This window comes from Hirundo rustica, chromosome 10 (assembly GCF_015227805.2).
Source record: "Hirundo rustica isolate bHirRus1 chromosome 10, bHirRus1.pri.v3, whole genome shotgun sequence".
In the NCBI taxonomy this organism is placed as follows: Eukaryota; Metazoa; Chordata; class Aves; order Passeriformes; family Hirundinidae; genus Hirundo; species Hirundo rustica.
Window position 1 is genome coordinate 6323818 of NC_053459.1, and position 14983 is coordinate 6338800.

The window sequence follows — 14983 nt, forward strand, 5'->3', positions numbered from 1 at the left end:
CGCGGGGCGGGACGAGAGCGGAGCTCAAAGCAAGCACAAGCAGCCAGGCCTTACTGAATCGTCCTCGATGATCGCTGCCGAGTCGAAGAAGTCCGGCCGCAGCTCCGCGCGCTCGCGCCGGTTCCGCGACGGCGGCTGCAACACACGGGAGTTGGAACAGCACAGGGCACGGGGAGCCACAGGCCACCCCTGCCTGCCCTTCGCCTCCCTCCCAGCGCCCCTCCCTCAGTTCTTTGGTATTGAAAGAATGGGCAAAAGCTGATGGATTCTGATTTGAACTCTGTGCTCATAGTTAAGGACTTGCCCAAGGTTCCTGCTGACTTAAGGATGTTTCTGTACTGGGACTGTAGGCCAGACTGCACAGAAACTCCCTCTTAACTGTCTTTATGCTTTAAGTTCATAGTGAAACTTGAGCTCTGACATGGTCAAAAATGGATTTACCAACTAAGAGGGTACTGAAGATACTGAAATATTTCTGAGGCATAAACCCTTGGTGGTGTCCTTCCCCAGGAGCACAAGAGTAAATGTGAGCCTCACTGGCTTGATCTGTTCCTTCCTTTCCTTGCCTTGGATGTTACTTACTTGGCAATCACATGAGTGCTGGCAATAACCTCAGTATGCAGCAGCCTTTCCCCAGCCACTGTAGCCCAGTCCTAATATAACCCAGGGCTTGTTTGGATGTGAAAGGAGAAACAGAAAGGCATAAGAATAGTGAGGTGTGTGTAAAGCAAACTGCTCCTTCATCCCATTTTACAAGGGAGCAGTCATTCCAGAGGGGAGGCCAGGGAAGGTTCTAAGTGCTGTAAGGAACGTCTCCCATCAGTCAGTGCAGTACTGGAGGGGACTGAGGAGGCTGCCACTGATGATGGGACCTGTTTGGGAGCAATTCCTGTTTAAGGAACTCCCACTCACACACCAGTGCCTGTGCTCCCTCTGGCTGTGCCAGAAGGACTGGCTGTGACCTGCTGAGATCTGGAGTAAGGATCCCCTGCCCAGCCCACCTCCTCAAAATCAAACTAACCAGGAAAGGGAAAGGGAGGCACCCTTGGCTGTGCTGTCTGACACATGGTGGCTGCATAAAGAGCCATGGTAGCACAGCCTGTAGCTCATGACCTGATCCTTGCAAGCTGACAAGCCCCAGGTGTGTGACAGTGCTGCTGCCTCAGCTGCCCAAGAACACAATCCTGGGGACAAGGAGCACTAAGCAATGCTCCTTGCGTAGCCGTGGAACAAACCTGCTGGGCTCGAGCCTGCAGCTGGAGGCTCTGGGAAGTGCTCACATCATTTCCATTCTAACATTCAGACAAATGCAGGCCAGGCTCAACATTTTGGAAATTTTTGTCTACATTTCTAAAATTTCTTTTAAATTAGCTTTCAACTGTTTTAAACTTGTCATTGATAAAATTTACTGACCAGATCAATGACCATTGTGTCCTCAAATTCTTCATTCATGTCCTCTAGCTGGCCTCGTGAGGACATCATTACATCTTCAAAGATGGGCTCAGCGTCATCTTCCATTAGACCTCGTCTGATTAAATAAAGAAAGAGTCATTTCCAGACAGAAAAACTCCCCAGCCTTGATCTTTGTCATTAAACAGAATGCTCAAATCCTATCATTTAATGCCTTCCCTCGAGCCCTGATGCTGAGGGTAAAGCAAACAGGCTCTCTGGAATACCAACAGGAGGAAAATCACACATAAATTCCCCGCCCCCAAGCCCTGGCCCAGGCTAAAGCAGCAAGTCCCACTGACAGCACTATGACCAGTAATTAAAGTTGTTCCCAACAAGAACAGGGCAGTGACTCCTCTTGTGTTTGCCTGCCCTTTTAGCAAGGAGGAGCGACACTGGATCACTGCTAAAGAAAGCCTTGGGACTCCAGCAGTGCCTTCAAGCCCAGTTCCAAAGACTGTAAGGATTCCAATCCCCATGCCGAAGGACTCAGTGGGATCAGCACAGAGCATGAGGAGCCCCAGTGTTCACCCACATGTGTTCCCTCCATTACTGCATAGGGGACACCTTGGCAAAAAGGATGGAGAGCACAGACACGGGAACAGGCTCGTGGGCAGAGTTCACGGGGAATTACACAGTATACAAATCATGGAACCCCTCTGACATGGAAACAGCTGAAGGCTGGGACACAGCAATGGGGAACTGCGCCCTGTCACTGGGCCTGGTGTCTGGCTACGGTCACAGAATGGCACCACAAGGGTGATGTGGCACAGAAATGACTAGCAAACAGCAGGAAAGGTAACATTTCACTGTGGTGGCCTGCACGTGGCTCTGCTGAGGCCAGCAGGCTGTGAGCACTTACACTGCGTGCCTTACGCCACTTCTGCCTTTCATGTAGTTCATTCCTGTCCTGTCCTTTCGACTGAGATCCTCCAGCTTCTGCTGGCCCAGCCACGAGATCTGCATCTGGGGACTGACACACAGGGAGTAAGTTAGGACCAACAGCAGTAACAGCTCTGAGCTGCCTGTTTTGGTGCAGTTTCTATCTCCAAGTTCTGTGTCTGGTCATGCTTCAGATTAGGATAATTAAATCCCATCCATCACGGTACACATCTTCTGGATTCCCTTCCACAGTCAGTCTCCTTTCACTGTATGTGCTCAAAAAAATCAATTAACCATTGCAATAAAAGCAGGTATGGAAACACTGACATTGCTCCTTCATTAGGGGCAGGCATCTGGAGTGGGAGCACCTCTGAAGCTTGTTATTATTAACTAGTACTTCACTGTGTCAGATGAGGCGAATATGAGCAAGAATGGATCCAAATTAGTAACTGACAAAAATGTGACACAACATGAAAACCAAATGGTTTTTACACAAATACCCTGATAACTTAAGGACCAGTACCTCACCCACGTGTAAATACCTTCCAGGCTGCACTGCTGATGCCAGTAATGCCTCTGCTTCAATTTGTGTGCTGCAGCACAAGGGAACAGCAGCAAACTCTGTGCAGCTCTTCTGCAGCAGCACCAGCTTTTATTGTACTATGCACCCTTGCACCCTAATAAGACTGACAGGATAATCTGGGACAGCCCATGGGAAAACAGCCTAAAACCTGAACATGAATAACCTGTCAGTTCAAGCAGCTCTGTTGTGGCTCTCCCAAGCTGACATGGAGGAAATGTGACAGCAAACCAGGGCTGAGTGGGAAGGGTTCCCACTCCCCACCATCAGTTCACACTGGGAACTCCCACATGGAACCCCACTCATGCAAAGGAGCAGAGAGAAGAGAGGTGCTCTGTGCCCTGACTCACAGTTCTGTGCTCACAGCACGGCCCAAGACAGAGGAAAAGGGGGCTCAGGGCTGGGCAGGAACCTGCTCAGCTCCCCCAGGAACACGGGAGGGTCTCACAGAGCTTAAGGCTGCCTGCTCATCCGGCTTGAGAGGAAACCACAGCGTTGGGAAGCCGCCCCACTTCCAGAGTGATGGAATGGTCACAGAGAGACTCAGCTGGGCCAAGGGTGAGATCAAGAGGGACAGAAAGGAAGTTCTAAGTTTAGTCTAGTTTTGCTGCAGAGTAGAACATTCTTAAGGAGAAGCTGAAAGCCTCAACATCTTCCTCATCACCTGGAAGTTATGGCCACCCCTGGGGAGGCAGGAGATAGGAGGTAAATCCATGACCTCAGAAAAGCAAGTGGGAGCCATGAGCACAGCCCTCCCTAGCTGAGGGGAAATGCTCTGGGAAGATGTGACCTGGGCTGTGCTGCTGTGTCCAGCCAGGGTCACCAGCTGTGACCCACAGCCAGCCTGTGCTCACCTGCTGCATCCTGGCAGCACCCACTGACAGAAAATAACCAATGATTTCTCTCTAAATGGAGGTGATAAAAAGGGAGGAAAGGGACAAACAGAATATATAATTTAGGGCAATGACCCCAAATCAGGAATTACTAGCTCAGCAGCTGGAAATTGAGAAAAAATCAATCAGGGTGTCTGAAGAACCTTAACTGATTAATCAATAGAGTATCTACAGGTCTTCCAAAAGAACAGTTCCACCTAGCCTGGGACACAAGCACTAGGAGGATTTAACCAGAATTACATGGCTATTCTGTGAGATAGTTTTAACATAAGGAATTTCTACTATTATTTCATTACAACATATTTTTCCTGGGACCTGAAGATAATCCAATTATTGCTGAGCTGTAGTCAAGGCATTTCCAGTGTCTTTGCAAATCAACATTGCATCTCTAGAGCCACAGGCTGAGAATATCACTATAAACTATAAGCAATTCCTTTGCCTGGCTGAGTGTATTTGATGCTGAAATTCCAACACTTACTTGTGTAAAAAATCCTGTTCAGATCCCTGCTCCGACTCGTGCTCCTGGATCTGCTCTCCCATTTGTCTGGTGTTCTCTCTCAGGACAGTGGAGGTGAGCTGAGGTGTCTGCAGTGTCCCTGGAGTATGGATGTTCTCATTCCTGTTCAGCCAGGAGCCCTCCAGGCTCTCATCTAGAGAGAGAACACTGAAATCACTGCTAACTTCTGACCACGTGCAGGGCAGCATTCAAACAAGTGTGCAATAAGGGATCACCTGGATAAATGCTTGGAATGATTTTCAGTCCTAATTTTAGATTCTGTTAAGTATTACCCTCTATTCCCAGCAATAACAACAATTTTAAGGGAACAAACACAAACCCCATTGCAAACAAAGCCATACTGCAGCACAGCTTCAACTGCTGGGTACCTTGAACATAAACAGCCAAGGTAATTCCCAATTCCTGAGTTTACAACTGGAAACTGTTAATCTCACGCACCTACAGCAACCAAGATACAGTTAAACACTAAGACAAGGTGGAGCACAAACCCCAAAATCTGGTCAGTCCATATCTTTAGAATTGTCAGAGCCACTGGAGTGGAGCAGGGAGGGGACACTTAGTAATAAAAATGAGATGAAGATGACTGAAGGTCTAGCTGGGATCCTGTGCTTATGTTGGGAAGGGAGCAAAGCAGAGAGGAGGGAAGAGGGAGGACTTGGGAATGGGTCAGGGCAGGAAGCCTGCAGCCAGAGACAAGCAGAAAAGAATTCAGTTGCTGGAGTGAAAGACAGGAGATGACAACAGAGATGACAAAACCACAGATTTACTAACAGGAAACGTGTGGTGAGCAAAGTAGATGGGGATCTCCATGGATCTGTTCATTCTTCTGTTACCTTTTACTACCCTTTAGGCATAAATGTTGTCTAAAAAGCTGCCTACTTATTCTCAAATTTACCTTTGAATCATTTTTCTGTTAGGGATTATTTTGTAAAAACCTATCGACTTCCTTAAGGCATTGTTCAGAAAAGTCACAGAGCACGTTTCCTCTCAGGAGCAACAGGGAACGTTCTCCAAGCTGGTCTGTGCTGGATTTAGGTGAGAAAGGAACCAGAGGGGACTGGATATGGTTCTTTGATACCACAGTAATTTCTGCAGTGACCTTTCTGCTGTTCTAGATCCTTTAGAGTGGAAATTAAAGAAACAAAAATAAAAAGAGATTCTCAAATGGAAAGTGTTAGCGATCAATTCTCCCTTCTACTGATCACTGAAAGAGAGTGACGCAGAAGAGTATGAGGTAAGCAAAGCCTAAAAACTGCATCTTAAGCCTGAGATTTGCCTTACTGGGAAGCAAAGATGCTACTACACCTCCCAGGGTAAAAAAAAAAAAAAATATATATATATATATATATATAGTGGTAAAATACAGTAGAACAGAATGAAAATGGCAACAAGAGGAAAGAAGAAAACGTCAGTAGCTGAATTCTGTGAAAATCTTGGCATCCTGAAAGAAGAACAAGAGTGCCTGAAGAAAGGAGCCAGTATTTTATGTACCTACACTGGGGCTGGCTGCGAGAAACCAAAGGACTTGGTGCAGGGATGGCTCAACGTGAGCTGCAGTGGAGAATGGACCTGGCTGTATGGACAAACTTCGGAGGAATATTTTGGGAAACTGCTGTGTATTCAGGCAAATAGGCACTCGATTCCTCACTGAGGGGTTACTGTCATAGATACTGACCCTGGAAAAACCCCTGAAGTGTAAGATCCCACTCACATCTACTGTATAGTGGAACAGCAAGTTAGCATTCACAAAAGTCCACACTACATCACGCAGATTGGCCAGGAACAGATGGAGCATCATAAGAGATTTGCTATCACAGCCAGATTCCTGATGAGCACATCTGATATCCCAGAAAGTGTAAATGCAGACAACACTAGATATCAGTACTAGTTTAAACAAAAATGCTGTCTTTTTAGTGTTATCCAATGGCCCTGCAACAACAGAGACCTGTTATCAGAATTTCCGCCTGCAATCTGCTCCAAATCCCTCAGAATTAACAACTGCCCAGAGGGAAGCACAGGCAGAAACCCAGCAGTCCAGGAGTGAGAAAGAGCAGGTAACCTCACAAACACCTCTTCCAGCAGCAGTAACAGCTCTTAACAGTTCTGATTGCCAGTGTTGGTCAAGACAAACAAGAACAGGGGGCTGTGGTGGTATTTGCCCCACAGACAAGCCCAGGCCAGACAGAACCCGCAGAGCAGATGCCTCGGTTCTGCCACATCCAGAACGAATCACATATTTCTGTACAAACTGGTAAACCCTTCTCTCCTGGTGTCCAGAATGACAAAGCCCTGAGCCCTCACCGACCTTCCACTCTCTTTTTGTGGAGGGGGGGTCGGCCCTTCTTGTTCCTGACGGAGGAGGCCTTGCTGCTGCTGCTGCCGCTGTTCACGGACATCCTGTCGTCCTCGCCGCCCGTCACCAGCGAGTTCCGGTACGAGATCAGCGGCAGCCAAACGTCCTCTCTTCTCTCCATCATCTGCTCTGTCAGGAACTTCTCCAGGTAGGTGTGCCTGGAAATGAAAGACAGGGAGTACAAGGTGCAGCGATCTCCCCACAGACACCGGGATATGGCCACTGTGTCAGCTGCCAGGCTGCATCAGAGCCGCTGCTGCAAGGATGCAGGGTGTGCTTTGGCATCCTGGAACAAGAGAAACGGGTTTCTCAAACACGGGCATTTCTTTTTCCATAAAAAACTTGAGGGCCTGGTCCAATGCCATGAGAATTCCAGTGCACAAGTGTTAACTGAAAGGAGGAACCAACAACTCCCTCCTGGTGTGGAGGGCATAGGAACTGTTTTCTTTTTCCACTGATTATTTAATTATCGAATTAGAAGTAATCTCTAAAATGAACACGTAAATCTATATAAATGTGATTCTAAAGAGTTTCAGGCTGCAGAGCCAAACCTTCAGAAGTTTGGTAAGAGAACTCAGGTACTTCAGAATCACTTCCTGCACCCTCAGTCACAATTTCCTTTAACACCACCTTGCCAGGTTGCCAGCAGTGGGAGTCAACTCCACGCATTCCACATGGAAAGGCAGGGGTTTCCTGTGTCAGCTCATGGCTGCTGGGAGCTTGTTACACAGCCCAGCTCCACACACTGCTCATGCCAGGGTAACAATCACAGCCATTTTTGATTCAAGGAGTGGTGTAACTTTGTTCAAGAAACAGCAAGTGCCTGTCTACTGTTTTACTGAATATTGTCAATGCTTTCCTCCTTCCCTTTCTCATGTGTATATTAACTCCCAAGCCTGGCAGTAATGGGAAATTCTTAATGTATTCTCTAATTTATGGTACCCAACCGTGCCCAACTTGAGTGTTGCATGGCTTTAGAGAATCTACCTGCAGAAGAGTCTTGGAAAGTAGGAAGTTTTTCTGCCTCCAGTTTGTATTTATAGAACCAGGTTGAGTGTTTATGGCCAAATTGTGAAGGAGGAAAATGACACCACCAGGAGTTCTTTACTGCCTGGATGCCAAACTTGAAACATCTTCTCACAGCATTTTGGGGGAGCTTCACACTGGCAGTTCTTATCAACTCTGAATTTCCAGAGAGAACACCGTGCTGAGGCTCTGCCTCACCTGACACCCACTAGTCAGTGTCCAGTCTACGCCAACTGTGTCTTTGAGAGAAATAAATGGCAGTAAGTGCCTCCAAGGACAATCTCCACTATTCCTACATTAGTTCCTCAGGATTCCCCTGCCTGTATCTGCCTTAATGGCTTTGTAACAGAGTGTTAGTACAATTTTTTCTCCCCCAGCTGTATGAGTCTGGCACCTTGTATGAACAGTTTTATGTGAAATCCATAGACTTGAATAAATCCATAAATGGCTATCACCAGTTCTGAAGGTTACTCATAAAATGAGTAGCCAGATTAACAGGCTAGAAAAACTAAATTAAATCAGTGTTGCTGCTTCACTCCCGAACTGGAAGCTTCTCCCTTTTCTAGCCCCAGAGAAAAAAGCCAGCAGCCCAGCAGAAGGAAGCAGGAGCACTGTGGAACAGCAGCGTGTGCTGGACCCTGCCAGGAAGGCTGTTCTGGAGCAGTGCCCCGATACTGCAGGCTCTGGGGAGGAGGATCTGGGGCTTGAGGCAGGGAAGCCAAGCTGGAGAACCTGTGCAGCCACGTGTTCCTGAGACTGGGGGCTCCAGAGACTGAGGGCTCCAGAGCACCTCTGGCTGCTGAGCTTGGGGAGGCCTCTGGGCAGGGAGGGAGGGAAGTGACGCCGAACATGGGACTTCTCCAGCAGATGGTGGTCACGGACCTTTCTGCACGCACGCAGCCCCTGTGGCGGGGGAGAGGCCCCTATGGATTGGAGGAGCTACAGGAAAGGGCAAATCCAGCATCCCAGCCGTGTCCTGTCAGTGGAGCACTCTGGCAGGAGTGGAGCCACCTCCACAGAATCCTTAGGTGCCAGCAAGTTGTGCTGACCCTTCTCATGGTCACTACAGCCCGTGGGGTCTGGGGCAGGGCTGAACTCATCCCAACACAGCAGTCTGGCACAGATCAGATAAATCAGGCCATAAAGGACCTACTTCTTTTCATGACCATCAGATTCAGCTGAGGTTGATATTCCACCACAGCAACCCTTATAGTTCTGCAGGAGCAGCCACTGATTGTGTATGTGGGCAGGAGAACCTTTGAGAAAGAATTTAAATGGCAACATGGAAGGTGAAGGGACAAAATGTCCCAAAGAACTGAATTTCACTCCAAGGCTCAGGTTAACAGAAGCTGTCAGGGACAGCATGACATAACTTTAAACATCAGACATGGAAACTTGTGGGAAGAGATGACTCTACTGAAAGGCCAAACTTCTCTGAATTCAACAGCAAACAGGCCTGGCACTCAGACCCCTGTGCAGGAGAATCTACAGTTCAGCTGTTCTATAGTTCAGAAGCTACAAAATCCTGTTGTTCTTCCTTAAGTCCTTTCCTGAAGAACAGGCTGACAAGATCCCAGGACATAACAATGAAGAGCAGATGCACAAATGGAGTGCCAAGACAGCCTAACTGCATCATGCCATTCCCTGGCTCGGTTAACTATTTCTCCTACAGTGTCTGCTGAATTGAGAAATTATTGATACAATGAAAAAGTGAAATTGGTTCAAGTGTGGTACACATGAAAAAATACAGAAAGTTAATCAAGCTGCATTTCTTACTGCACAGATAAAGCTGTAATATTCATAGTTGTTAACCCTAACAGAAAAGTCCTTTAAAAGAAATGTCTTCACAGAAAAGTATCTGTCAAGTCTTCACAGCAAGGTCCACTTGAGGTCACTCCAGTTGATCTTTCTGACTAACACTCAGTGTGGTCACAGAATTGACTGGAAAGACACCTGTAACCCTAAATCAGCAGATCTGGCAACTGCACTTTTAAACTGGTCATAAAGTTATTCAGTGAATTCAGTTCCACACTGGGCACACAGTGCTTGGCAGAGGTTTGACTGGAGTATTCTTCCAATATATTAAAAGAAACAACAAATATAGGTTTACAATGTATGTAAATATATGACAGAAACAGCTGTTACTGCAGTGGTGATAGCCTGTAAATTCCCTGCACTGCTAATGTTTAACTTTTCTTCTAGCCTGAAAAAAGACAAATTATTTTCAGTAGCCCATGAGAAATTTTCAACAACGTTGTTTTGGGAGGTCTCAAAGTCACTTCATTAGTGGGTCTGATTTTTCTTTTCCCATTAATTTTTATTACTTTAAAACATAAAAGGACGGGTAAGTATGTATACGAAACATCTCCCAGGGACTTTCTGCAGCCCTGGTTAGATTGTAGAAACCTCAAAGGAGAGAGCTGAAACCCACATTGCAGGGATAAGAGAGCCCGAGGAAGGAAACAGAGCGTTACTTACACAGTCTTTTTGTCCTGTCGCAGGAGTTTGGAAGAAAATTCACTAAGCACTTCGAGGAAAGCAAGGTTAGGAGGTGGATAGTCTTGTCCTTTCTGATTCTGGTATTTGAAGGCAAACTCTATGCCGTCTCTACAGTACAGAGAGACACGTTCAGACATTTGCAACAAAAAACCCACCCCCAAAAAAACCTACCCCCAAAAAAACCGAAAGAGCAAACAAGAAAACCCAACCCAAAAACTAAACAAGTTGCCCCAAATCTGAGCTGTGATGGAAGTTTGTATCCTCAGATGCCATCACAACGTTATTCCCCATTACCAGCTAACAGCCGCTTTTGGACAAAGGGGAATGCAGAGCTCCCTGTGATGTGTGAGGCTCCCTGAGAAGCACATGGCTGCTCCCTGTCCCAGGGTACTTGCCCAGTGTGGGCAGGAGCTCCATGGGATGTTTCACATCCAACAGGAGCCAACCTCTGCAGAGAACTGAGTGCCCAGAGCAGGGACACGCTCGGCCCTGCTTTGCCATCTGTGACTAAGGAGAACACTCTCCCTTCCCTCACCCAGGCAGGCACGAGTGTCCCCTGACTCGGGACAGTACCTGCTGCCTCCTGACGGAGCTGTGCTGACCTTGCTCCCAAGGACTGAGTCTCTGAGACAGCAAACCTTAGCATTTGAATTTTATGGCATGGCAAAGTTGTAATTTAAATTCAGCAGAACCTTTGCACACTTTTCTATGCAGCAGTTGCATTAAAAGTTCCAGTCCACTTTAAAGGATTTCCAGAATAATTTTGGAGTATCTTTTCATAAAAGCCCTTGGTTCCTCCAGAATCCACAGTGGTGTGTCTAACATCTGAGGATGTTAGACACAACCCACCTGAGACAAACAAACATAGTCATGTCAATAAATTCCAAGAAATAATTAGGTAGCAGCTAGTTTGTTTCCTTGCTACCTATGTACGTGTAGACCTCTCCATTTAAAGTAGAAAAATTACATAATTATTCCATGGCCTGTTGAGATTATGAACCTTTAGCAAGGGAACACCAAACAAGAGTTTTAATCTGAAGTAGGATAAAAATCCAGTTTATTTACCACCACTCACTTGTGTAGTGTGGCCACAGCCTCTCTTGTCTTGATCTGATCCAAGCCGAAAGTGAGGGCAAACCGCCGGGCCAGCTCCTTAATGCCACTTACGTGGGCAGATGTCCTGTCCAGGTTGGGACCTTGCTCCTGAACAAGCTCATTGAACAGCTGCAGAGAGAGTTCACAGGTTGACATCTGTGAGCTGGGAAACACTTTTATTGAGAAAGACTGGGGTTCTAAACCTGCTCCATCTGAGAATGGCCTTTGACTTTTTGCACTGAGACATAAGAGAGTCCCTGTCACTTGCTAGAATTTCTTCTGTCCCACTGCTGTTTGCCAGCTGTCCCCCATCTTGTACTTGTGTGGAGTTATTTTGGTGGAATTCTGCACCCACCTTCCCTGAATATCATTGTCCCAGCTCATCAAGGTCCTGCATTCCCGTGCTGTTATCTTAAGCACCTCCATCACCCATCAGATCAGCTGGTGCTTTGAATTTGGGGATCAAAACTGCAGCTCCTCCAGTGCAGCCTCAGTGCTGTTTGCCCAGCACTGCTGCCTCCAAGGTGCCAGCACAGTATTGAAGCGTTTGGTGCTTTTCCAGCCAGTGCCACCTCTCCTGGCACTGCCACTGCTGAGAGTATCCTGGCAGACTGTGCCAGTGACTGTATTAAATCAGGCTGCATTACAGCGACTGTTTCTCTCATCTCCACAAGCTCTGTCACCATCTAATTAATGACAGCAGCTTCATCTGACAGGATTCCTCCTTGACAAATCCACACTGGCTGCTACTAATCACTGAGGCACTTGCAAAGAGCCCCTCTCATTACTTTTCTCATGGAATGTTGTCAGCCTGACTGATCTGAGGCACCTGCTTCCTCCTCTCCAAGTTCTACAGACAGGGGCTGCTTTGACACTCCCTGATTCTTCAGGAAGTACATCTGTTTTTCTCAGGTTTGCCCAGATCTCTCTCGGCTTCCAGACTGCTACAGGAAATCCCTTAGGAAGGAATTTTGGGAGGTCCAGCTCATTTGAGAGCATCTAATTAGTAGAAGTAATTTTTCCTGTGCAATAGCTATAGCTGCTACTTCAAGGGCCTAAGTGGTATTCAGTGCACTTTGTGCTGTTGGCTGATAGATATCATCAGCAGGAAGTAATTTATGGTTGACGTAAAGCAAATTTTTTTTGGAGAAAAAACATGTTTAACAGTATTGGAAGACTTAATTAGCTTGAAATTTGAAAAATTCATCAGTATTTAGACAAAGTATAAGGATGATGCATTACTTCAGCAAATGCTAAGAAGAAAAAGCCATCCTAATTCTTCCTATTGACTCAGGATCAATAAACAAATGCCATGAATTAGCTTGGACCAAACTGCTTCCAAGGCTCTTCTCTCCCTGCCTTCCATTTTTATCAATGAGACAAAAGAGCAGTGGCAGCCTGAACTGGGGAGCAGGGAAATGAAGAAAATGTCCTAAGGAACTGCAGCACTTCTGCTTCCTTGTAAAGTGCACCAGAGGAAATCCTGGCCAGGGCTTTTTGCAGTGAGGCATTTCTAACAAAAAAATCTCTTACCTGTTGCAAACTGAGGATGAGTGTCTTTGCACACTGGATTTTATCAATTTGCCTGGTTTTGCTCAGGGTTTCCTTAATGATATCTCCATAGTCATTGTAGTACTACGAAAAAATGTGGAAAAAAACCATTTAAATCAGATCTCTTATACAATTTCTTGCAGTCTTCCCAGGAGAAAGACTATTTGTAATTATTGATTTGAAAAGGCAGCAGTTGCTCAAATCCAGATTTTTGGTGTGAGTGGGGGGCAAAGTTTCAGTATCAAAACTTAAAGTGAACCCTATGATAAGGTAGGGAACTTCTGTATTTATTATCCTTTGTAACAAATATGTTGAAAACCAAATGAAAGAGCATTTCCTGCCCCAAATTAAGCCCTTGATGAAGGTGACCCATGGCTGCCAATTGCAAGCAACAACATGACACTGATCCAACACCCCCTTAAGAAGCAGGTGTGAACAGACACCAGCACAGAGGTGTGTGTCCCTTGTACACTGAGGGGAAAGGGATTCACTAAAGCCAGAAAGTGGAGTAAGGAATGAGTCAGCACAGAGTGCTGCTTCTCTTTATGTTAACACAATGCTTGCTGAAAGCCACAGCCTGTGGTGCTGCCCATCTGTATTATCATTACAAATTCCAAGCTGAGAATATTTTTTTTTTCCCATGAGTATTCTTTCAGCCTCATCAATATTTCTGCATTTGCAGTCACTTATTTTCACTGGCTCTAAAATACTGCTTTTGACTTCTTTGGTCCTAATTTAAATTAAATTTCTCTCCCTCTCTCCCAGTTTTAAGAGAAGGAGGGACATGGGGAGAGGAGAAGCCCAACCTAGGGCAGCAGGGAGCGAACTCACCTGGCTGGTGACAGCCTCAGTCTCAAACTCCCACTCTGGCAAACAATCCCTAAGCAAGACTAACCCTGACCGATGGCTACAGTGTGTCCTGGGGACTTTATTGTGCTGTGTGTGCCTGATGAACAGCAGCAGAATTTCAAGTTCAACCCTTTAAGTTTCACAGCAACATCTCAAACAGTGTCCAGAGTAAAGGACCTGCTCTGTCTTCCAGTTGCTCCCCCTGGATTGTCACCTCTGTGGTGACCAATCCCCTGCAGGGACAGGTGGGACAGGACCTGCGTTGTCAGTGGCAGCACTGCTGATGTGCCTGTTCTGGCAGGTAAACTCCCACGCACAGGGGCAGCAGGAGCTGAGGTCCCTCTCACATTCACTGGGCCTAAAAGCTCTGTGGAAGCAGCCAAAGTTGAGAAGACACTCAGTTACCACAGACGCACTTACAGCACAACCATCCAGAGCTTTTTTCCTGCTGCCCTGTTTAAGCCAAGCTCCTCTCAGGAGAACCCTGCTGCCTCATGGCAAGCACCAAGCCTGCGAGACTGCCAGTGGAACATGTCTTGGAACAGGTAACTCACTGGGGAGTCTAGAGATGAATCTGAGGAGCAGGGTAAGAAACTCTCTGTAGAGTGGAGCCTCTCTGGAAATACTCAGCACCTCAGGACCAGCTTTTGTCCCTGCCTTAAATAAAGAACCTGTGCTACAAAGAGGGTGAGGTCAGTGCTCGCTTCTGCTCAGTGCCAGGTGTCATTTAGAAAGGAAAAAGTACTACACAGGATCAAACAGAGCTGAAAAAAGCTTTCAGAAGTGTTTGGGCTGTAACCACAGGGATGGCAGGAGAAGCCCTAATGCTGCAGACTGGGCTCAGTCAGGACAGGAGGATGCACGGTCTGTACCTTCATATAGTGTTTGAAGATATCTGCTGCTGCATGCATGTCCACAATGTCATAAATTATCAGCTTGCTAAAGGCAGCCAGAAGGTTTCTTCTCTTATGTAAAGCTTCTATTTTGTTGGCTTCATCTTCTTCATCTCCCTCTGAAAGCATCATCACAACAGAATGTTTGTAAGCAATTGTTAAATTCTGGAACAACATTATCAAAGGGGAGCTCTTAGAAAAAAAATCAATTCTTGAACAGGAAGCAAGAAGGATTGTTGGAGAAGAAGCTAAAATGAAAGGTGCTAAGTCTTGACTCCTGCCTTCTTCAAAACTTCAAGGGAAGTTTAGGAACATGACACGCCACTGACCAAGGCTGCTCTCCACAGTCCTGAGGAGATCCTGAATATAATCCACATGGAACTGAGTCATTTATTT

The 14983-nt window shown here is 46.5% G+C and overlaps 1 protein-coding gene across 7 annotated transcripts in view; it reads right to left on the reverse strand.

Moving 5' to 3' along the window:
• The window catches only part of STAG1 (STAG1 cohesin complex component), a 172735-nt gene that overhangs the window by 2251 nt on the left and 155501 nt on the right, over positions 1-14983 (reverse strand). For all 7 annotated transcript variants that reach the window (XM_040073903.2, XM_058421907.1, XM_040073908.2 and 4 more), the window contains 9 exons: positions 14567-14706; positions 12828-12929; positions 11275-11423; positions 10179-10307; positions 6627-6832; positions 4283-4454; positions 2312-2422; positions 1414-1528; positions 55-135 (listed from right to left, as the gene is read on the reverse strand). In XM_040073903.2, coding sequence (XP_039929837.1) covers positions 55-135; positions 1414-1528; positions 2312-2422; positions 4283-4454; positions 6627-6832; positions 10179-10307; positions 11275-11423; positions 12828-12929; positions 14567-14706 — 1205 coding nt within the window. The remainder of the gene's footprint in view (positions 1-54; positions 136-1413; positions 1529-2311; positions 2423-4282; positions 4455-6626; positions 6833-10178; positions 10308-11274; positions 11424-12827; positions 12930-14566; positions 14707-14983) is intronic.